Source organism: Leuresthes tenuis, unplaced genomic scaffold, assembly GCF_036924035.1.
Source record: "Leuresthes tenuis unplaced genomic scaffold, fLeuTen1.0.hap1 SCAF_20, whole genome shotgun sequence".
NCBI classification, from domain to species: Eukaryota; Metazoa; Chordata; class Actinopteri; order Atheriniformes; family Atherinopsidae; genus Leuresthes; species Leuresthes tenuis.
The window spans coordinates 10827135-10852551 of record NW_027325374.1 but is presented as its reverse complement, the minus strand read 5'-3'; the positions used below and the strand labels follow the sequence as shown (position 1 = coordinate 10852551).

The 25417-nt window shown below is 40.1% G+C and overlaps 1 protein-coding gene across 4 annotated transcripts in view; it reads right to left on the bottom strand.

Moving 5' to 3' along the window:
• vti1a (vesicle transport through interaction with t-SNAREs 1A) overlaps window positions 1-25417 on the bottom strand; it is a 110430-nt gene that overhangs the window by 64570 nt on the left and 20443 nt on the right. For 2 of the 4 annotated variants that reach the window (XM_072374136.1, XM_072374138.1), the window contains exons 4-6: window positions 22213-22290; window positions 17105-17125; window positions 11329-11413 (exon numbers count right to left, since the gene is read on the bottom strand). In XM_072374136.1, coding sequence (XP_072230237.1) covers window positions 11329-11413; window positions 17105-17125; window positions 22213-22290 — 184 coding nt within the window. The remainder of the gene's footprint in view (window positions 1-11328; window positions 11414-17104; window positions 17126-22212; window positions 22291-25417) is intronic. The other 2 variants (XM_072374137.1, XM_072374139.1) reach the window with 1 other exon arrangement.

The following is a 25417-nucleotide window of genomic DNA, read 5'->3' as shown; positions in this document are numbered from 1 at the left end:
AGCAAGAACAATTATTCACTGAGCTCACTGTTAAAGCTCAAATTAGACTGGACACTAGTCTAAACACCTCATTAAAATAGCACAATACCTCACTTCAAGCATACAGGAAAATTGGCAAGCAGCTATCATTGCAGTATATTGTGGTTCAGAATGTTCATTTAGGACAATAGAATGGATTCAAGGTAGCTTTCTTTTTTATTCTCTGGCACCTTTTTTTTTTATTCTTATACTGGCCTCTTTCTAAGCTCCATCAGCGCACGTGGTCTTGAAATGTGTCTCTATATTTTTCAGGTAACTTTTATCCTGCATGAGGTAAATCTTAGGTCTGAATAACGCATTGTCTGCAAAACATATTGCACGTTTTATTCATCTGAACAGAGAGCTGTTTAAAGGCTGAAGAAAAAAACCTCTACTAAAACAGTCTGGTATGTGATACCAGATAAATATTTACCTGAATAATACTGAAGCTGTATAATAATACATCTAGAAAGCTGCATCTACCTTTTGGAGTTGTCTGTTTTTATGCCCTCCTCCGGTTTATTTTCTGTACCTTGGTAATATAGCTAAAAGCCTGAAAATGATAGGAATTTTAGCTGCAAAAGGCTAAACTAATAACTAAAATAGCTGCCAAAAACATGCAAAATTCGATTAAAAAATACTAATAAGCACATTCCTGCGATCAGACGGCCTTCACCAAACATTTAAAAAAAGTCTACATCAATGCATCAACTTTGTTCTGTGTGTAGTTGTAACTAAGCACCGACTCACATCGAACTTCAGATAAACCAGACCAAGGAAGGTGTCCCTCAGGCCATCTTAGCCAGTCCTTCACAACTGCGCTTTAAAAGATGGGCGACAGTACAGTACGCAGCAGTTGGCCTTCATTGATGATTGAGTAACACGAGATCATAGAGGTTCTCAAGGAGGACTTGCCGGTGCAGAACTGTGCATACATCAGCCCCTCAGGACTACAGTTACACAAATCACGAGGCAAGACTGACTGATATGAACAGAAGAACTGTGTCGACCACTTAAGCGCAGCTTTCTACATAGAAGTCAACGGTCAAAGTTGACAAAAAGTTATTATGGCAAAGGAAATGTAGGACTTTGTTGTTGTTGTAAATCAAATTTTACCTGAGCATGAAACAACTGAGGGGCAAGGCACATGATACCAGATACAAACATTAACTTGTACCTATATCTGAGACAGGCACAAGTACAAAAGCATAACTCAGCGGTAAATAAAGAACTTCATGCTGTCTGCATGCATTTTCTTTTTAGGAACTCTTGGGCTCACATAGACCCTTTCACATGATTACGTGCATGCATTTGTGCATGCACAGAAAGCCCCTTTCAGCATCTTCACACAGTGAGATCGAGCGGCGCCTCCTCTCTAAAGCAGCTCAAGGGCGCAGCCTATCTACCAAAAGATAGAATGCACAGACGAAACTGTGCATCATTCTGTGCAACCAGACAGCAGAAAAACTCCAGTCACTGCTTTGGTTCATTTATATGGGAGTCAAGCTGCTTATACTGTCAAGGTTAAAATATTTACAAGAGAAAAAGTGTAAGACTAAAGACAAGTTCCATCCGATTTTATATTTTGTCAAGCTCCTTCACCAACTGTGTTCCATCAGAACTGAAAGGAGACCAATTAACTTCAATGCAGCCAGAAAATTCTATGGGACCTAAAACATTTTATTACCTTGCAATGAGTGCTACTCAAATATTTTGAGTTAAACGCAGCATTTTATTGACCCCAGTGTTACAGCAGAGAAGCCAGATTTAAACTTGTTGATCTGGACAAAATGTAAGGTAATACCTTAATAAAAAGAACACTCTTCTTAGTGGTTAGCTTTGCTAAATACCCAAACACACACACACACACACACAGAAACACAAACAAGCTTGAACAGTACACAGAGCACTCCTAAGGTTACCCCCCAGGACAAAAGCTTTACCATCCCACTGACTGGCAGATGGGGCAACCAGCTGACATCTCGGCCCGGCTCTGTTTCATGTTCCTTGGGTGTCTTAAACGGGCGGGCACCCTGTCTGATGGGCACAGAACGGCCGAGGAGGAGGCTCCTTTGACAGAGGAGGGGAGGTGTGCTTCTTGGGGTTACCATTGAGCAAAAGAGGAGCAGGGACAGACGGAGATGGCTAATGTGTTTCACTGTGTCTGTTCAGTATAATTGTGTGTCTTGCAGGGTGGGAGACTCTGGGAATGTTTATAGTGGATGCAGATTTATAATGAGCTAATGGATACATTTAGCTCTATATAGCTGTCTCAGGCATGATCAAATAGTTCCCTCAAGGCTAGAGCCAACATTCATTTATGCAGAGATCACGATCAGTTGTAGTTTTCTAGATTTACACCATAAGTTATTTCAATTCAAAAGTGAGAGCCTTGCTCATTTTAGTTTAAAATGTGCCACAGTTTACAGACGTGCGGCTCCAGTGTTTTTATCTGGGAGGCTAAAAAACATCTGTGTAACTATAGAAGAAGTGACACAGTGCCTTCACTAAATCACTGACAACAAATCACCAGCTACAAAAACCCAGATGGAAAAGGTTCTTAAAAAAGACTCCTCTATAATCTTGTTTTAAATTACAGTAGGCTTTTAAAACGCTCATTTTGTGGACTTACAACATACAGATACCGAATGTAACGAGACATACTGAGAGATTCCTTTCAACGTTCATTTCAAATGGTGCAAAACAACTAAAGATTTAACTAAACGCATTACATGTGAGTATTTCAACTGATTCAACAAGCACAGCGGTTCTTGTTCAGAAACCTCACAGCCACTCAACTCAAAATGTTATAGCATTCTAATGTGGAGTTTATCTACTTTCCAGGCTGCACTTTAAACACAGGTGCGAGATAAAGCAAAGTGGCTGCAGGTTTGCTATTTCCATCATTCATATCAACAAAATAAAACCATCTACACAAAATCTTTACAATAAAATCAGCACCAAGTACTGAGGCACTGGGTGAATTAAAAGTTAGAATTAACATTTTTTTTATTTTCAAACTACACATGTATATATATATAATATATATCTATAGATGTATATAAATATATCTATAGATATATATATATGCAACTGATCATAAGTTTACCTTGTGGCTGTCAGCTTCCGTCAGCTAAATCTGATACACAATTTCAAACATTTAATTCTGAATGCAATTATTTTTTCTTTAAAGTACCGTTCAACTTGTGTCATCAGGGTCAGTAGAAGGGAAGCAAACCTGCTGTGAAAAAGTTCACGACGGCCGACGGTCACAGAATTGCACATTTGTTCCCACCTGTCAAGTTTCACATTTGTCAAAAGGCTGCTGAATGACTTTCCTTTTCTATCAAATCTGCCATGTGTGAAAAATATGCATCTTCATTAGAATACATTAAAAAAAAAATCTTTTATTTCAGTAATTCCATGTAAATGTGGCCTCATTGTTATGGGATCCATTGGATGCACGTGTACAAAAAACAACAACAGAAAAAACTACAACTGACATCTAAATGTACGAGGCTCAAACTGGTACAGAGAACACAACAGAAAATAAATAAGTGATTAAGAAAAGCAAAAGGGGGACGTTGAAAGGTAATCTCACCATCCTCTCCATTTTATTCACCCTTAAAACACTGCTGAATCGGCACCAAAACTCTGCCCATTCCTATCTGCAGCCTGACAGAACGCTCGCTGCGAAGGCTCGCTGCTTTGGAGCAGCATGGATCTTTCCTCTTTTTTTTAGAACAAAAGGTTGTCACTTCACCACGCTGTAAATGAGAACACGGGCAAGAAAGCTTTACTGGTCAAAGAGACGCCAAAGACTATTATCTTTCCTCTTTGTTTTTTCTTCTTTCCATTAAAGTGGAAAACATTTTTACGACTCTTCTTCCCAAGATCTCCTCCTCTTGCTCATGCAGGAACTCTCACTCTGATAAAGGTCTCTTAAAAAATATATATATATATATATATATAAATATTTTTGGGCTTTAAATTTAATCGATTCCTCCGTCATTCACGGCATCACATTCATCCCTGAATTCATTTTTCTGATATACGTCCGCGGGTGACAATGTGCCACAGCTCTCCCTCAATGCCACTTCTTTACTTTATTTCTCTATTTCTATTTTTTCCCTTTTTGTCCATCTCTCTTTCCGTTTTTTTTTAATATTTCAGCGCCTCAGATGTAGCGGCTCTTTAAAGTGCCCATGGGGGCTCCGAGTCCTTGCTTTTGTCTCCCATTTCCTTCTGAAACAGTTTTTCTTTAACCCTATGCGGCTCTTCACAGTTGTTGTCTTAGCTCTCTGTCGCTCTTTCTACTGCTTTCTTTTTCTCCATCTCCCCCTCGGTTTTCTCTGTGTCAGCCAGAGGTCAATACCACACTTTTTTCTCCTGCACGCATCAAGGCAGGGGGTATCTTTTTCTGTTACTGTGACCTAAAAATAGGAAGAAAATCTGATTTAAGGTTGGGATGTAGGTGTCTTAAGATATAGTGGTGTACCACGGTCTAGGAATTGGAGGGTCTTTTGTATCTTGAGATAAGGATTAGATTATATCAATGAATGATTTGGATGAGGTTTGATCGAGAATATAGAGCAATTTATAAAATGACTTCATTATTTAAGGTCTCAAGGACATTGCATTATTGAAACTGCCATTTAATTTGATAGACTTCTATTACATTCATATGTAGCAAAAAAAAGGTGAGGTTAAACACAAAAAATTTGACATTTACCATGGCTACAGACATTCTTTGTGGCCTACTCTTGAGAAAATGTTTAGCTAGTAGTTGGATTGCATGCATTAGCATTGCCAGAGCTGGCTTAGTTTTTCAGTTAATAAGACATTTTACTTGGTATATCTCATCGTACCACTCAGCAAGATGGGGAAAAACCCAGTTTGTTGTCGTTTAATTGTGTGGAAAGTTACTAATTCTAGCTTTAAGACATAGCTCAAATGTTTGAATGAGTGTTTAAATCCATTTACACAACTTTTGGATCTTAAATCAAATAAAATCTCAACCAAAACAGAGACTCGCATTTGTGGTAACAATGTTGTCTCATGTTTTAATAAGCAGTAAAAGCTTCACCGAGTTCTCCAGTCAGATCATTACCTCCAAGAGTCTCATTATGCTGAGAGCCTTATTGAAACTAATAACCAACTAAAGGTTTAATAATTAGAAATTCTCATAATTTTATTAAAGCAAGATATAACACTTTGTCAAGACCTAATAGAGGACCACAAGGTTCGTTTAAATTTACGCAAATAAGTCACTTATTACAGTAGCCCCACTCTGCCTGAGCTAATATTTGGATGTTTGCGACAACACCTGTCGATGCGAGGAGAAACGCTGGGTTGCTGGCGCACAGACAGGGAACAGGCGCACACTCACAAACACATACTTGAGTCTGTTGGTTCAGCTCTCCCATTGAGGGTCTGTATGCTAGCTGGCCATTGTGCGCGTAAGGCCTTTTGTCTGGGCAGCCTGAAACGAGTGATTGCACCTTAGCTACCGCAGTTCAAGCGTAAACAGTGTTTTCATACCCTACGATATATACTGTTGCCAGTGGACCCCTAAATCCCTGGAACAGCTGAGTCCTAGGGAGTCAAAGATAATGGCGATTTATTGCAGTGCGAGGCTTTCTCATTGCCCCTCCCGCCCCCCTTTCCAATCGCCCCTCCACCCCACCTCCTCCCTCAAACAGATTAAAATTAAGCCGTAAACATGTGAGGATGGAATTAACACATTTAGTGAGTCTCCTCTTCCCACATCCCATTTTCGCTGCAGAGCGGCTGATCCCCGCTGCCGAACGTGGGTGCAATTTTAATGACTCGCAACGTTTTTGAAGTCCACATGAAAAAAGCGTCGCTCGCCGTTTGTGGCGGCGCTAGATATGGCTGGGCCATGGCCGGCCATGATTGTGGGGGGGGGGGGGGGGGGGGGGGACGACACACGCCGCCGACTCGGACTCCAGGCTCTTCGATAGGATCGGTGTCATTTTCCTCTCTACGATAAGACGCCTTGCTGACAAGGTCCGATTAGGAGAAAAAAAATCATTATTGCTACGCCTTTCATCCATCGGGGGTTTACCGATAAACAGCTCACCCACGGCTAGATTTTTCTGAGAGCGAGATGTTATGCGTTGAAGCATATACATTTAGGAAATGTGGTTTCAAGCGAAATTTTGACATAATTTTTGAACAATTATTTTCTCTTTAAAACGCTATAGAAAACATCTTTTTACCCTTTAAAAACATCTTGTTAAAGGGCCTCCTTTCTTGTTAGCAGAAAACTCATGCTGTGAAATATTTAAGTCTTCGCTCTCGCCTCCATTAATCAAACAATTATCAAATAACGTCATATTCTTTTTGAACACAATGCAATACACCGATTGTATCTGCCCACGAAAAAAAAGGAGATTTATTATGCTGTACCTCAAGGAAATCCACTTTAGCAAACGTCCTTTTAAAAAGGGAAATGGAGAAGAGATGCTTAAAATATTCAAACTACATTGTAGAACAGAGAGAATATAGTAGAAACGCAGTGGGAGAAGATTCAGCTACTTGTTATTAAGAAAAAGATTTACATTACATTTATATACAAGTACATTGTATATTTCTACGTATCATTAATATATAGAGAAGAAATAAATTATGCTGCATTAGGTAATCAAACAGAACTTTAAAAGAACATTATCAAACTATTTGAAAAGTTATTTTTTAAAAAGGAAACAACTCCAAAAATCATCCATTCACCTACATTTTAAAGAAAATGACAGACATCTAAATTTCTATTTTTATAAATAAGTCAAACTGCACTGATAAACATTCTATATCACTTATATTGTACAATATGACTAGTAAAACATTTCAAATGTTCAAGGATGACACATTAAATACGGAGCGGGTAAGAGCTTTTGATTAAAGGACATTTCCAGCTTCGTAAATGTAACCGATTATGTCATTTGTTAAGTGTATGCTTATGGAGGCGCAGGCGCCACTTAGGTGGCCCAGCACCAAAAGAATCAGCGAGTCTGATCTTTAGAGGCAACGGGGAGAAAGAAAGCGAGTGGGAGAGAAACAGACGAAGATGGAGGGGGAGAGATAGGGAGTCGGGACAAACGTGTGCTGTATTACTGGGCCACTCCAGCACCCATGGACTCTCAGCAAGATTCAAAGCCACACTCTGCTTCAAAAGGGAGCCATGAAGATTTTTTTTTAATGTTTACAAACACATATTTATTTATTTCTTGTCACTCTGTCATTTATCTGTTTATTTCTTGCCGTCCCAGCACTCCTTGCTCTGCCACTGAAATCCTGTTCGATGACGCCGACAAGCTGCCCCCCCCCCCCCCCCCCCCCCCCCCCCCACCCGCCCCCCCGTCTTTTAATACCACTGCAGTTGAAAATCAAACTGCTCTAAAACAAATTGATGTACTCTTTAATATAGTCGTCACATCATCACAGGGTCCTCACGCGTCTGCCTTGGTGACAACTGCAGGGCTGCTTAGCTTAGCCCAGCGACGGCTGCCACTTTGTTGGTCGCTTCAATGATTTATCACAAAAAAGAGCGAGAGAGATCGTGAGAGCGGGAAGAGAGAAAAGGGGAGAGACAGAAAGAAAAATCCCCAGGATCATGATTGAGTCACTGGCACCTTTGATTGACAATGTCTAATCAGATTATCTCCATCCTAATATAGTTGATAGCCTGCGGTGTTGCTCTCTACCTGGCATGGTGTGAACTTTGGGCTTGGCTGGGGCCCCTAGGGGCCACAACCCAGTCCTCTCTGCTTATCTAAACGGGGCTGAAATCAATCCCTAATGAGCTGTTTTCATTTTGCGGGATTGATTACAAGTCCCAGAACACCGAGAACACGTACCTAAGAAGTCTTCTCGGCCTCTTGCTCGCCACCTTTTAAAATGCAGAGTGGCAGTGCTTTTGTCTGCCTCCGTCTTTGTTTCTGCAGCTCATCTTGCTGGCATTGCGAGGTTATATGTGTCAGGTACACATGTATAAAGGGGGACACGTTGTCAAAATAAATTCCCTCCTCATCTATCAGATGGTTTCTTGAATTATACCATTTTTAAACACTGCTTTTGATATATGCTTTTACACTAACTGGAATTCAGTTTAATCTAAATTAATTTCTTTTACATTTCATGTTAGAATTTTAACAATTCGGTCTTTAAAAAAAAAAAAAAAAAGGCAAAGTTAATGCAAAGAAACTGAATTCTGTTGATATTGCTGCTGACCTTAAATGGATTTTTTTGAGGGGGCAAATTCATGTCTGATATGAAGTGTCAATCAGTTCTCATACCTTCTATTTCAATGAATAATTAGCAGAAAGGTAGAATCACTAATGATCGCAACTTAGATGCCCTGTCTGACATGTTGTTTCGATTTCTAAACAACCAATCATAAATCATTCAAAATATTTTCCAAGCGTGGAGGGAAGGGTCGAAAATTTGGCATGTCTTTGATTTAACATCAGTCTCCACATTTGACAAGCCTCCATATTTGGGCATTTCAAAAGCTCTTGACTCAAATGTCTTTAAAGTGGCAAACTGCATGCCCTCCCCCTTTATTTACTGCCCTCTTTAACTGGGCTATCCCTCATGTCTGCTTGTTGCTGTGCCTGGGCTTTTAAGTCAGTGCTCTTCACTAATGAAGTTCTATACTTTATTTATGAGACAAACAGAGAACCCTGGTTCTTGAGGGTGCGTGTGGTAAATAGCTCTGCATGTCCAAAGACTATCCTCTATATCCCTCTGAGGGCTCTCACTGCTTTTGGCAAGCCTTTGTTTTCACCAAATACACTGGAGACACTGAGAATGGAGGAAAAAAGACAAGAAAAAAGAAAAAAAAGTTCAAATATCTGTGATAAAATGGTACTGTGTCAAGATTCATCTTTTCTCAGAACTAAGATTCCTCGTTTTCTGCCTTAAATGTGACCTAGAAGCATACTGGCTTTCTTGTTCCCGGTCATTAAAAAACATATTGTTAGCGGTGAAGAAGAAAGGGAAGAAAAGCTGAGTTTCTTTGTTTAGAATCCTTCTTTTTGAAATAAAATGTCTTTCCGTTCTACTTCTCATTGGTCAGTTTAGTTCTTTCGGGTCATTGTGGATGGACACTACACTTTGAATTACTGCAAACTAATGATGCTAAACAGCCAAGATGTTAAAGGAGAGCGGAGGTTGATAGCAAGAAAAGGTTCAACTAGACACTGTCCAGTGTGACTGGAGAAACACTTAATGCTCTTATACTTGTTTAATACCTGCGATTGGCATACCTCTGCTGTTGAAAACACAGACAACACTCCCCAACAATTGCCACTGACATTTAATACTGTAAATGCTTTAAGCGTTGTGCACTACTTGGATTTTTAGTGTGAGCGAAGGAGACACAATAAAGAGCCTTTGACGGAATATATAAAAGCAAACGATTCAGCGTTTGGAAAAGATTCAGTTTTAGAGGTCTTTGTGTGTCCTGTGTATAACATTACCATGATGCAAATAGTGCAAGGGTGAATGGAAATGTCTGGAAAGTGTTGCCATCATGAGACCACTCGGGTAAATGTACAGTTTTCAATGAGCGAACGATTCTAAATTAAAGACGGAATGAATATGGTATCAGATGGTGAGCCTGCCGAGCCTTAAAAACCCAGTCGATAAATCTGGTACACAAATGTTTGTCCGAATTATGTTTGTCTATTTTGAGAGCTCGGTATATAAAGCAATTAGTCTGGTAAAGAACTGCCTGCTCTCAGTTCACCCACATCTCTTGTGCAGATGCATTCTCTTTTTGACCTGAAAACATTGCCATTTCAGGTTGTGCATCTGAGCGGAGGGTTGGTATCGACAGCGGAGTAAAGGAAGGGGTCATGGATTAAAAACACAGGGCGAAGCTTCCCCACCAAACCACAAACACACCCCACAGCTGGTGTGGGCCAAGCCAAGTGTGTGGGACCAAGGCAGGATAAACGAGCATTGTTCTTAGCTACACACACGCACGGTGGATGAGACAGCCACCAGTGACACAGGGTCAAGGGGCATGTGGTCGACAACAGCGGGAGAAACCGCTGGGCCCAGGAGGTACTGAACAATGTTAAGCCACGGCCCAATTCTTCACCAACAAGCAAGCTGTGAGGCAAATGATCAAAACAAGCTGCTGTGAGAGATGTGGCTGGGTAGAGCTAAAAAAAAAAAAAAAAAAAAACATCTACCAGCTGTCGCAGAATTTAACACCGTCGAGAAACTGGGGTAATGTCAGAATCATCTGAGACATTTGAATCAACATTTTTAAGCAGAGCAGGCAGATTGTATTTATGAATTTGTGAATGCAAGTCACAGAGAACATCAAAAGCTGGTGGTCTGCGTGCGAACCTTAGTTGACTTGAATTATTAAATCTGTCGATGTCGCACACACCAGCCACCTCGCGATTATAGTGTAAATTGACAAACTTTTTCAAAACTACAACGGAAGCCACAGAAAGCCGGTTGATACTTCAAGAATGAGCTTTGATACATCTCTGAGGAATACACTGTGCCTCAATAATGTGGTGACTGTCAGGGAGGAAGACAGCAAGAAAAAAAACATATGCTAACTGGCTAAATCTATTTAAGATCCCAATGAGATTTTTATTCCTATTTTAAGATTAAAACCATCCTTGATAATGAGGAAAAAAGGAGTTGGTGTGTTTTTTATTAGATGGTTTATTCGGAAAGTGATGTGTTTTTATTTTCTTTCTTCTGCACTTCTGAATTAAGAACTTCAGGAGGAATGCTGACATTGTTTGTTTTCATAGACTCCTATCGGATTGTGTGGGGGGAAAAAATAAAAAAACAAAAAAATAAAAATAAAAAAAAAAAGGCACAGCACCATCAACCCAACACACTCGCATACATAACACACACCGACACACACAACCGTAGTGATGCTTGAATTTTCTTCAGGAGCAGAGCAAGGAGAAGCAGCACCCGATCTGTCGCCTGTACATTTCTCCCTCTACCTCCCTGGCTCACCTTTGATGTGCTCCTGAAAATGTCATCAGGCGTCGAGGAAGGGGCGTTTTTTTTTTTTCTCCCCTTAAAGACCCCCCCCCCCCCCACCTCCCTTCTCCCCCTCCAAACACACACACACACTTGCACAAACACACACATATCAACTCACCTCGCATATGAGCAAGACAATTTGCTGTCGCTCACTCATCCTCACCACTATCTCGAACATCTTTTGCCCCCCCCCCCCCCAAACACACACACACACACACACACACACACACACTCCTTTCCAATCCATAACAGAATGCATACCAGTTTCTACTGCTATCTGGTAGCCGGCCTCCAGTCTCCGCGATGACCTTTCCAGCTTCTCTGTGTTGTCCAACAGATGCGCTCGCTGCAATAAACAGAGGAGGGGGAAAAAAACAAATAAATAAATAAACAACGCCAGAGAAACAAACAGAAAATAAAAATTGATTGAGAGGGTTGGGACCCGTTTCAAAGAAACACATCAACACTGTCACCTAAACCGACAAATCACATCTACAGCGACAATATAATACAACCAGGTTGGCAATAACCTTCATGGATGACAATGTGTTGTATGTTCATGGAATATCAAGCAAATGCATGTTGAGGCTGACAATGTATTAGGTGCCGCTGCCTCATCTTGGACATAAAAAGAATAACTTGTGGAAGCGCTGTTGCTTCATCGTGTCGTTTCACAACCTGAAACTTTGCTCCACAGAGAATGGCAAAAGCATATTAGGAGAGGTGTATTAAATTTAAAGCGCCCTGTCCAGGTTGATGGAAGCCAGATGAAGGGAAAACTGTAAGACAAAAATCAGCATCTACCGAGTTCAAGTCTGGGACTCTTTACAGGAAAAGAGTAACACTAATATACTGCGAAAGATTTCTGATGGATCCTTCAAATCCATCAACATTACGAATGCAAATAGAGCAATACAGTGTCATAATCATCCCAAATAATATCATTACACCTCTTTTCTGCAACATGTTTATATCCAAACCGGTTGATAAACACTAATTCATGATGTATGAGGTACTGTATTCCTCCTGGGCTTCCTCACAGCTATCACAATTGACAAGCCTGCCCATTTACAGCATGGAGCTCAGAGAGCATATCAAGAAAAGATGCATTTTTATAAATTATTAACAAAGCAATTTGATCTTTTTTTTTTTTTTTTTCTTTTTTTTTTCCTCTCAAAGTGGAAAGCCTATCCCAGCCGTCATTGGACGAGAGTCAGGGTACAACCTTCACATGTACAAATATGATCCGCAGACTTAATTCAATGGCTCTTATAGGACTGATGTCATGTCAAAATCTAGATAGACTCCTGAAGGTGTGTTAACACACCTAATTAGATTTTTCATTTGATTTCATCATAATGTTCGCTTCAAGTAGCAAACATATTAAATGTTGAATAAACTGTTATCTGGGTTTCTGGTTTAAAAAAAAAAAAAAGATCTAAGATAATCTGCCAAGATAACATTACTTTAAAATCTATCTGCCTGTCCAGTCTCAAAAATGTTTTAACCACCTTCAAACAACAAATAAAAGTATTTTATTATCAATTATTCTGATAAGACTTCATGTCTAAGTTAAAACTACTGTAGGACCAAGCTTTCATTAAACCTGTATACAGTGGATGATAACAAACAGCATAAACATGGAAGAGTTAAATGTTTACTCCAATGTTGCTGGTTTTGATGGCCTTTCTAACATGCTGCGTTAAGAAACTGATCAGATGGAACACATCTGACACTCAAAAGCAACCCGATGAATGACAACCGCCCCACTGACAGGGTTTTATGCCCATCACATCAGCGAAGGGGACAAGGGAAGGACTGAAATCTCTAGTCTTGGTTGGGCTGTCAAAATGTGTACCAGCTAATCACTCAGAGGAAATGAAAAATGTGGAGAAAAAAAAAACACAAGCCAACGACACACTTTTCAAAGTTTGACAACAAGAGGGATGGGAAAAGAGCAGGGAGGAGAAAACTCTCTCTGAACTCTTCTCCTTCCCTCGTTTCCTTTTTCTTTGTGCCGCTGACAGATGTCATTTAAAATTGCAGAGATAGTTTTTAATAGTTAAAGGGAGGGCAGGGGGAGGATGGAGGGATAGGATGACGGGTGGAGGGATGTGTGATAAAATGGGCTTGTGGTAGAAGGAGACCAATAAGGAAATGGTGAGATGAGCTGGATGTAGGTTGCGATGCGTTTTTGGTGAAAGGTGTGGTAGGGGGCTTTGAGGACGGGTTGCATGGGTGTGGAAGTCGTAGTGGCACCAACAGACATGGTGGCAGTGTGCTCGTGGGAGAAAACGGATACCAAAACTTGGGCTATAATGAGCCTCTATGGATCAGCTGACACAGAGGGGACGTATTGACATGCAATGCTTACGCTAATACACCTAGACCATGGCTGCACTGCCTGTGTGTGCCTGGGAGCATGAGGCAGCCAGGGATACTGGCAGAGTAGCGCACTCCCCGAGTTCTTCAAAGAGCTCAAGTGATTAGTATGTTATCATTACCATTCGAAACGTGATTTTCCTATTCCCTCTCGGCAAAGGTGACACGTCTCGGGGAGACGGCCGGCAGACTCGCTGCAATGGAAAGCCACTTCAAAGCTTTCTCCTCCTGAATTTCTCTCTCTCTGTGTCTCTTCTCTCCCTCGTTCAGTCTTCTTTTAGGGCCGGGGGGAAGGGAGGGTGAGTGTGGGTGGGTGCGTGAGGTGGGAGGGGGTGCTGCAGGGTAGCGGTGGCAGTGTGTATGTGTGTGTGATCATTAGAATAATGTGTCCCGAGTTTGACGGTGACAGAACCTGAAGGAAAGGGTGAGAGTTCAGCCACTACGAATCTGGTAATGGCACACTGTGATGGCCCTAATAATAATGGAGTAATCCAACCCTGAACACAAGATGATACGACAGAAAATAATGAAAAGGAACATGTACAATTAAAACTGAGCATCCTCCACTACAGTCAAGGGCAATATAGAAATTAATGTCTAAAAGCCAAATTGAAGTCACTCTGATGAGAAATTCTACAGTTCTCCAACAGGCTAATGTTGCACAACACCCATAAAACTTGTATTTAAGTGTAAGTGCTCTGCTGGGAGCATTTATGTTGAGGGAAATGCAAAGTGATCTGGGGCCCCTGCAGTGTTACAACATCCGTATCCAGGCCTGACCCCTGTGATTCTGATGAGACCACTTTGAATGTTTCAGAACAACAGACACATGCTAACAACTACTCAAGCAGAAAGTACAAGCTTACAACTCATTTCTTTCACTTATCCAATAGAAAAGCAAAAAAAAAAAAAAAAAAGAAAATAGGGATCTCGTGAAATCACATCTGATTGTCTCATGGAGCCTTCTCGCAAAAGACTTTAATACAGTACATTATAAATATTGTTCATCTGCGAGTGCACGGGTGCATCCCCAACACCGCCACTTCTTCGTATGCACGCCTTTTCATCTGACACCTACATTTTGAACAAAGATCTTCTTACGAACCACAAAAATGGTGTTTTTTGTTGTGCTTTTTTGCGTCAAGAAACACTCCTCAGTTGTAAGTTATTAACGGGGAGCCCCAGAACAATGCAGCTGTAGCTCAAAAGAAATCTCTCCCCTCTTCTTTCGTTCTCCTGCCTTTTTTCAATATCAAACACAGGCAGTTACTATCACCATTTTCCAAAGTTCAGATGATTTCCTTATTATTTCAATAAGGGTGGGGGAGAGTCAAAGTGAATAATGATGACAGCTGTGATTCAGACTGACTGTGTGATCTTCTGTGCCGTTTGTTTGGGACTTGTAAGACGAGGAATTACAAGTGTCAAACAGCTGTGAATATGGGTGCTAAATATTTAAACATGTTTTTCAGCTGAAGGAAAAAAAAAAAGTATTTCTTTTTAAAGCAGGGCTTAAGTGTGTATAAGCTGTGCCAGCCTTTGATTCAAGTGGAGGATGAGCAAGGGGGTGAAAGACAGAAATGGCAACGAGGCAAAGAACCGAACCCAACTGCGCAGGCCGGCCAAGGTGAAAAAGGATGGACAAATGAGGTAACTAAAGAGGTCTTCTGACCCTCAGGCTGGGAGGAAAAGCACAAAGAGTGTGAGGAAGAAGGAAAAAACAGGAGAACAGCTACTGAAAAGAAAAGCCACGATGACGATGGTGTCTGAGCAAAGTTGGATCTCAAAATTAAGGATAGGTGAAACTGGAGAAGGAAGTAAATAACTCCAAATCACAAAGGAGCTCCAACCCATGAACAGCAGAAATGTATAAGCCCCAACCATGTTCTGTGACACGTAAAACTAACCGTGTATATTCATTCACGCCCTATCCATATGTTCTTAACAACTCATCCTGACCATTTGTGCGTAAGAGTGACGTAGAAGAGTCAGGGGGAAATGTTCTGCGAGATGGCTCACAAACTGGGTAACTGGGTAAGTTTTTGCAGCCAAATAATTGTTCAGATTTGTAAGGAACACGCAAGTGTGCTCCTCACTTGGAAGTGTCTGCTAAATGAATGTCCTGTACATCATCATCATCATCATCATTATGTGGCAAGACAGCAAGCGTCAACATTGTAAAGGATGTAATTAGAAGTCCAACATTACTGTGGTAATATGTAGAAAGATGCTCAACGCCTATGACGTCACATGCTGAGACGTAAGCTGCGAATCCAGAGAGAACCGAGGGAAACAAACGTAGTCCTTGTTCAACTTTTGAGCCTTTTTTATTGCGAAACTGCAACATTTTGAGCTGTGGGCGAACATAGCTATCACAAGTTCTGGATATAATGAAACCTACCCCTGAACTCGAGCCACAGACACCTTTTCACATAGGATTCTCATAAATGTTAGTCATCATATTGCATAAAGAGAAACTTTGTTTTCTTTATAAAGTAACTACAGTGCAAAGTTACCATCGACATAAAAAGTTTTATTAATTTACTTTTGGACCCTTAAGATTCCACAATATTAACATGCTATTCAGATATTACCTGAAACATCATTGCTTAACCTAACCTGACCTCACCTATAATGGATTGTGTAATCATGTTTTTCACATCCCTTATCAAAATGATCTCAGGAAGTCTGTTTTTTTTTTTCAGTCCTAAGGATTTAACAACTGAGCACTCAACTGATACACTTTATTAACTTAAGTATTTTGTTCCAACAAGAAAACATGTTTGTTTCAGCCCTCAGCTTTCATCAGCGCATGTGATCAGCTTAAAATTGTTAAAAACATTCTGATTATTGTGCTGTAATCTTGGAATCGAGCATCCATCCCAATTCTTAAGGATAGTTGAAGTCAAGCAGATTACATTTTTTTCTTCCACTTTCTTTCTTTTTTTTTTTTTTTTTTAAATGAAAGATTTGATCTGTTGATCTGCTCAAGACAGCCTTCAAAACAAAGCAATTTAGGTGAAAGTTCAAATAAAATGGTTCAGTGCAACTGGACATTTTAATTCTAACTGTGAGCAAAAGCATTCATTTATTTATCTTTCCACTTTTGGGATGAGCTGACCGGAGTAAGTCCAGAGTTTTGATCTGGGCCTGATTTAACATAAGTTAATCTGATGAACAAACCAGCAATGCAAGGAATAAAGAAGTTCATTTCCTTCCGACGTTACCCTCTTGTGCTGCGTGTGACTGAGTTCCAGGTTCCATGTACACTGTGCACGTGGCTTTCCATTCAATACACTTAAAGTTACAGCAAACTTTACAGGCTGCCGCTCCCACTTAAGACAAAGAAGTTCTGAACTGCTTTGGGCCCAATAACTGCAGCTACTTTAAACCTTGCTTGAACTCCCAACATTTGTCTTCAAAACGGTGCTTCGGAAATAAAATCTCATCTTCACTTTTTCCATATTTGAGGGAGTGGGAACAAGGAAACTGGCCTTTAGTGAACTCATTATCTGTGGTTTGGCCTTTCAGCTGTTCAATCAGACATGCAAAGTGTCCAAATGAGCTGATTTTAATTTTCTACAGCAGAGATGAGGGCAAAGGGAAATTAGTGGGAAAGCAGGATTCAAATTGTTAAGAGCAGAGAAGCACTTACCTCCTCGCGCAACTTTATCAACTGCATCGTGAGAGCAGAAAGAGAAGAGAGAAAGATGGAGAGGTTGAAGGACAGATTTAAAAAAAGCAGAATCGTGGCAGGAAGACAGTCATGTGGCTGGATGCAGAATTAAACTTGACGACTGATATATTTAGCATTTGGAAAACACAAGAGAACACAATAAATGAAGATAAGCCCAGCGGTTGGGCTTCCATTTGGTTGAACAAACAAAGATCAAGTTCTGCTGCTGTCACGTTAAACAGGGGGTGGGGACCGGATCACTTGAGTCGCATCATCAGCCAACATTATCCAGAAAGTCAGATCACAGAAGTCGATACGGCAAGAGAAAAATGAGCAAAATATATCGTGTTTACAGTATGTCTAAATGTTCAATAAGATTATTCAGCGTCTGTCATTTTAAAGGATGAAAAAAGTAAAGAAACGTGTGCCTTTTAGAGCCGATTTACAGAAACGCTGAAGCAAAGTATTTGTGCCGCTGATATGTCATCAATATTTAATGCTGCTCATCAATCCCAGTAAAGGTGCCTGCTGTTCAGACTGCCTATGGAAAGCCAAGCGAGGGCACCATTGTATAGAAGTAAAGTGCTGCTTATCGCTGGAAAAGCCGCAGATGATGAAAAATGAATCTTAGCATAGCTATACATTTTTGATGATAGAGAATAACAAATTCAAAGTGAAGTAAATAAGAAATGCTTTTCCTATTCCCTGTCCTAAAAAAATCCTGCATCTCTGATAATGAGTCAGACATTTGAGGGAGGGCCGCAGTCCCATTTGCACATTAATCATGCCCATCACAATTAAAAAGGTTGCATCTCTTGTGTGTTCTGAAGTTAAGGCAGTAGAGAGGAGAGACGTGCTTATTGAAAGAATGCAACACATTAAGCAGGAGGAACGCATTTTTGATAAGGAACTTTGTGTTTTAGGTGTGATCTTTTTTCCCCCACAATTGTTGGCAAAGTTCACAATTTGCAGATGACAATTCGTTGGATTGAAAATGACAATCTTCAACGTTAACTTTGAGGCTGGAAAACAACAAGTGCAGGCCCCTGGAATCAAATGTCCAATAACTAAGAAAAGTTAGCATTTACAGTGAAACCCTGACAAAAATTAATGGATCAAAAACATAACTGTACTGCCTTTTTTTTTCTTTTTCATCTTCATCCATCATTTCATTAACACACATCTCTGATTCTAATATCTCCTATAATTCTAAAACATCTAGTAAAACACTTTGAAAATAACGTGTCACTATTAATCATTTCCCACCCTGACATTTCTACCCGCATTTCACACATTGTTCAAATCTTTGCCGAAGCGCGTCTCCTTGTAATTTTAGAACAATCTCAAAAATAGTCCTTGTATCATTTTTGTTCGTCATAAAAATATATCTTTTAACAGCACCTCACTGTAGTGCCGCAACTGAGAAACATTGTCAATATCTGTAATGTGGGAGGTACACAAGTAGAACTTCATGTTTCTCTAAAAGAGCTTTTACCCTTGAACATGTTGGCAGCAACATGACTCACTTTAAAGACGAAACTGTCTCTTCTAAGTTGAGTAACAACTCCCCACTAAGAATGCATTATTGAAGAGGCCAAAGTTTAAAACGACACAGTGGATGTGGTTATTTGGGGCTTGAACGAGCCCATCAGATCCTGCCATCAGTCAATGGACACCAAACAAAACTTGTTCTAGCTCATTTGTGCTGCCTGACTGATTGTAAGTCCTTGTGGAGGATTTGTTAAAACTATACGAAGGGTATGTTGAGCTATATTTCTTGTTGTTTCCCCCTTTTTTTTTTCTTCCTTTGGCATCCATTCTTCAGCGTGGACAACGATGCTTGTGCTGCTCAACAGATAGAGAGCAGTAAATACAGAATATTGTAAATGGTATAATTACTCCTGCATGAGCTCCTTTCCTTCTGTTTTTGTGATGCCAGCCAGTATTCAAAATTGCACTGCTGCAATTTTTCTGTTATGATAATCAGCAATATTTTTTTTCCCCCCAAACAAAAGATTTTCTCCCTTTTTTTTCTTTTCTCTCTCTTTTTTTTTTTTTTTTTCATCCAATACGGAATTTGATACAAGTGGTAATCTGGATCCTTTGTAGCCTGTAAAATCTGGTCCGTGCCGGCTCAAACCAGCACAATCTCTTGTGGCCAAGCCTTCTGCTGTGACTGAAATCGAAACTATTCCGTATAGTGTTTGTGTGTGAGGAATGTGTGTGTGCGCTCGTCGCTGTGTGTGTGGCGTCGGCGTGTGTATGCGTGCGCACGGGCCGACGTCTATGCGTGCGTTGCATGCAGAAAGAAATAGAAAGAAAAAAAATGTGCAGTGGTAGCCTACCACATTATTAAAAAAAAATGAGTGATAGTGCCAATTCAGTCTCTGTCCGCATACAGATAACGAATAAATGCCGAACTCTATTAAATCGTCCTTTAGCCATTATCGCAGGGCCAACACGCCATTTTTAGAACTTATGACGGTTCCCTATTTACTTAGCTATAAATCCTTGCCATGTAACCAGCAGATTTGTGACTGGTAATGATCTGCTCAGCCAGGGCTATATGAAATGATCCTGACCTCTTTCAGATCGTCAGGAATTAAATTGACCGACTTGCCCCGGCCCCCACCATCTTTTCCCCTCTCCTATCGCCGCCGTCTCGTTAGATGAAAAAAACAACCCTGAAGTTCCGAGTACTCCACTCACAGCAAGAGCAAAACAAACATCATCTCCACAAGTTTTGAAAAAAGAAAATGAGGCAAATACGGCACCTGGAAGACAAAGGGAAAACGTCTAACGTCTGTTTAACCTCACTTTAGCACCAGACGTCATCTTTTTGTGTCTTTGTGTAAGTGAGTGTGTTTCAGAGAGAAATCTGATTTTTCAGTGTCAAGTTAAGTCAATACAATTATATTATACAATTACAATTATATTTAAATTACCCTTTTTTATATTTATATATAAAAAAAGACTGCAATAAAATAATAAAGATAGTGTGTCAATTATTGGTGCTTACATCATTCATGTGTATAAAGTTAGACTCATATTCCTAAATACAAATATATTTGGATGTGCGGATATTCTATTTATCTTATTGGAGTTAAATAAAATGAACAAATTCCATATTTTGATCTTATCTAAATGATTAAAAAAATTTTTGCTTATCTAATTAAAACTATTATATTATTAGGAAATCCGAAATATAAATAAAAACACCAAAGCTGTGTGTTTTGAAGATTTAATAGTTAATTTCCACAATCTATAATTGTATCAGTATAGATTAAATAAATTAATGCTTTTTTCCATTCAGTAATTGAACAATATAAAATAAATTAATATAAAACAAACTAAACTACTGCTGTCAGGGGTAGCAGAAAACCAATAATAATCTAATAAAGCATCAACTCCCCCTAAAATTATTAAATAAATATTAGATTACCTGAAACAGTGATAATTTCAGAATTATCCTTCATAATATTAGCTTTTTTCTTTTAAATGTGTAAAATAAAGATTTAGAAATACTGATTTTAAATATATTTAAATGCATTTTGTTATAAGGGGTTAATGGCATTTTAACTCAAACGCAATCTATTTTTTTTTGTTTGTTTGTTTGTACTTTGGCAGGATTTTGATCGGAGCCATCAACGTCTCAAATGTGGCATTTCTGACAGCGAGTCTCCCTCCAACTTCGGCATAAAATGTTGGAGTCACTTTTGTGTCTCACTGATTTGCCTGGAATATGCATATCAATTACTCATCTTGGCTCGAGATACATATGTCTCTAAGATGTGCAGTTCACGGGTCATCATTGAAATGGTAATAGGGAAAATGTTCAAAAAACAACTTTATTTAGCTTTGCTTGGTTGTGGATCAACTGAAATACACTCCCGTAAAGCACCGTGAGACTAAATGAGCAAATATGCATTTAAAGTATTCATCTTGCCTCCCTTTTGCAAGTGCAAAGCTTTTATTTGTGAGTGAGTGTGCATGTCTGAATGGGTCTTGAGACACAGTAACCCATGCGAGCTCACATCTGAGTCTAAAGACAATATATAATTAGTCAAAAGACAATTTTTTCAGCGTATCTGGCTGACAGTTGTGCAGGTGAGCAGTAAGTATTATAGGTTTTACACATATTAAACAATGCTGTTTCATAGCAGCTTAATATTTATTCAAAACTATGTACTGAAATCAACTTGGATCTAAAAGAAAAGGCAATTTTAGGCAATTAAGATCGCTATTTAATATAACTGTTTTTCTTAATAATTGACATTTAAACAGCTGGTGTGTTAATTAATCCTTTGTAGATATTACTGTCGATTAAAAAAAAAAAAAAACTGTCTAATGTGCTCTGTGATTTAGAATTCAACATTTAAATTCAACAGGCTTTTCTGTTTTCATTACAAATCATCTTTCAATCAACAGGAAACCAGTCGTGAATATGTTGATAGAAAAAAAAGATTAAAAAAAAAAAAAACAACGTAAAAATGTCAAATGGAATTCAAGATTTCTGTTGAGGCAGACGGTACATTTCTTTGGAATACTGCATCAGACACTGTTGGATTTTTTTTTAAGTCATCAGTGCGTGAACCTGTCATTCATTTGGAGTATCTCCACAGAGCAAGCTTGCCACCGCTGGAGTTTACAAAAAGACAAGAGGACGATATTTAGCAATTCTGTGTGTTCGTTTGCGTGTGTGTATGCGTGTACCTTGATCTAGAGGATCTATTATGAGCCTAAGTCGGCACCCGGCTGGAGAACAGCTGTGGGACGGTTGGAGTGGGGAGGCCGGGGTTTTGGATTGAACTTGTGGTGAATTGTGTGCCTGTGTTTAGGTTCGCATGTGTGTGTGTGTGTGTGTGTGTGTTGCTCACAATCTGGCTTTGACCAGACACCGGTCCCATGCCCTGAGCCCACTCACTGGCAGGCCCGGCTTTGCATTAAACAGTTTTCCTTCCACATGACTTGGTGACAATAGTGTGGCTTCAGCTTTCGATGGCCCCTGTGAGGGGCCCACCTCCTCACCCTGGGGGCCAGTCAGCCACCCACACTGGTGTCGTTCGGGTCCCTGATTAGCACCTCACCTGGCCCTCCGAGGAGCTGGCGTCATCTCCCAGGAGCTCGTTGCGCACCTCATCGCTGTAGGCAATACGTGACCTTTTCTGCAAGGGTAGGAGGATGAGGAAGAGGGACAAAAAGAAGAAGAGGAGGAAGAAACAGAGGAGAGCGAAAAGAGAAAACAAGTGGGGAAATATGGCTTAGTACGGTTGTTGGTGCACAAACACAACAGGCATTCCTTAAGCACGAGAGCCCCCTAATGGAACATGGTGACAAAGTGATTCATATACATGCAGGTTGTTTATGTTTGTGTGTGTGAATCTTTTTGTGGGTGCACCCCTAAAACACATGTAATGACAACAAACAGTAGTCCGGGTTTGTGCTCCTGCTTCCTTCAGAGATGATCTACTGTACTCAGTGGCACAAAAAAAAAAAAAAGAGAGTCCCCCCAGCACCACCTTGCCCACTTAAACAAATACAAGAAAAAGAATCTTCTGCGTATGGAGAGGCTGTGGAGCAGGGGGACAGGAGTGAGGGCCAGGGAGATGTATTATGAGGAAGTATCACTTGTCAGTGCTAAATCTTTTCTGGGGGGCTGTCACTGCTGTCATCTCAGTGCAGTGGCAGCCTCTGTGATAACACCAATGCTGTGAGTCAGACAGGGAATAATTCATCAGCCATTGGCGGCCCATCGGATTTAGGGTTGCCTCTCTCTTTCACACACAGAGACTCGCACAAACTCTCTCCCACTCTCTCTCTCTCTCGGTCTACAGATAGGCTACAATGAGAAGGAATGCCATGTCTCACCGAAAAAGAAAAAAACAACACACCCCCCCAAAAAAAAAGACAAACACACAGACGCACATTTCACACACACTTCAAGAGTGTGCCACCTCCGATTGTAGAAGAGTGGGCTGCCGTTGTACTGCTTGTTTACAGACGCCCGACCCATGGAAAAACAGCCTCTTGGCATGCCCTCTAAACTAAACACACACCAGCAGTAGAAACGGAAAGTGTTTACTGAGCCATCCTCGCCTTCTCTCCCTGCCTTGACGGGGCTTTTCGCAGGTGGTGCTACAGGAGTCGAGCAAAATCAAAGACAAACACCAGAAGAAGAAGAATGAAAATATCACTTTTCCCTCCTCGCAAATTAATTTTCTGTATTTCTCTATTTATTTTGCGATTCATTCGGAATAGGTCCGGGCAGCGCAAGATAAACACAACACAGGAAATCAGTGAGGGATCACCAATTACGCGTTTGGGACATTCTTTTCCTCAAAGGCGATATCTTTTCCTGCTATCTTTCTAGCACCAGTAAAAGTTTGAAGAAGCTTTTTGTATTAGGAACATTCATGCTACTTTCCGTGGGAAAAGCCTGAACCAAACTTGAAAAAAAAAGCAATTCTACCCTCCGCAGTGATGATATCAAGTTCCTTGATTGAAATAACTTGGGAACCAATCCCAATCACGCCAGCTGATTCCTTTTTTTTTTTTTTTTGTCTCTCTTCATAATCTGAAGCACTGAGTGGAAAGTCATGGCTGATGTGATTTGGGTGTTATTATCGTGATGGTGAGGGCCACAGTTCTCTGGAGTAATTACAGACGAGACAGAGGGTCTGATTGACCCAGACCACAAAAACCCATTAGATAAAGAGCGAACCCAAACACCACTCAACCACGGGGACCTAAGCCAACCGCTGAACACCTACTGTGGGGAGAAGAGAAGATTTGCAGCTTAGACTAAAACACAACATACTCTCCCAATACATGTGACAAAAGGAACAATAGATAAAAAATGTGCCATTTAAGTTTATTAGTTTTGAGATTCTGCCATCTGTTGCTTTGTTCGATCATTACATCTCCTGTTTGATATAATTATTATGATACTCAAACACATGACAGCAACTCAAAACCATCAAGAAAAGCTGATAAAAAGCAGTTTTGCTTGTTTAGACATGTTTTACATCCATGATGCATCATGTTCCACTTTCTTCCTTTCGCCCTTAATCAAAAAATGTGGCAGCAAAAATGTATGTGTGCAAACAACAATTTATTCAAACGATCATATTTTCTCACACAAAGAAATACAAGTTTGCTTTTTTTTTTTCTTCTTCGAACCAATTTTCCTTTTCATGTACAATTTCAACCCCATTTCAAGGGTCACCGTGCCGCTGTTTGGAAGAACATTAACAAGTAATTTCAAATTTGAGTAAAAGCAGAAAGACAATAAAGACCGTATTAAGGCAGCGTGTGCACTTGTACGTCAGGCTCACGCACTTTTTGCCAGGAAAAAAAAAAAAAAAACACACACCCACACGTTCCATTTAAGTCTAGTTTCATCTTAAAGAGCTGCAGAGCAACTTAGGGGTAAAGACAACTTCACCAGTAATTGAGACGAAGAAGCCTGGCAGAGGCACTGATTTGAATGTTGAGGCTTGCGTTGCCTTCAAACCATGTGCAGGGTTTTGTGTTGTTTTGGGTGGGTTTTCTTTTTTTATTTCTAAATAGCTCCTTGTTACAGATGAATGTATGAAGGGTTTCTGCAATGAGAACAGAGTAGATGACAAAGAGACTATAAAGAACGGGAAAACGTCATTGAAATAAAAGTGTTGCCGCTGCTTCCCCTGTATCTACAGTACACACTCAGTTTTTGGATTCCCCCTCAGGAAAACAACAGATTCCTGAGCGATTACAGCTTTCCCATTTGATGCAAATCCCAAGCAGGTGCAAAGCTGACTGCTTCACATGCTAACAAATTTTGATTATAAGTTGTTAGGTGTTCAGTTAAATGACAAGAAGGTGACTCTTTAGGTGAGAAAAGCAGACATCGGTTACTCGACTCGAGTTGAATATGGGTCGTATTAATGATATATATAATTCTGTATGTTTATATGGAAAAAGGCAGTGAAACTGACTCGTTCTATTTACAGTATGTGGAGACAAAGCTCTGCATCTTGAGACAAAACCAACTAATCAGGCTTTGTAATCTAAAAAAGAATGAGCGCTTTTAGAAGATACCTTATTGCGAAGGGAAAAAAAAAACAAGAGAAGAAGAAGAAGCTTCTTCTTTTTTTTTTTTTTTTTTTAATCCTTTTGAAAGGTCTTTCTTTTGTCACTCTTTAAATCTTGGGTGAGAATTTGCTTCTATTCCCGGAAGCACACGGGAAAAGTACAAAGGTACATCTTAACTTTATGCAAAGTGGCCTGCCTTTAAAAACTCTACACGTCCCG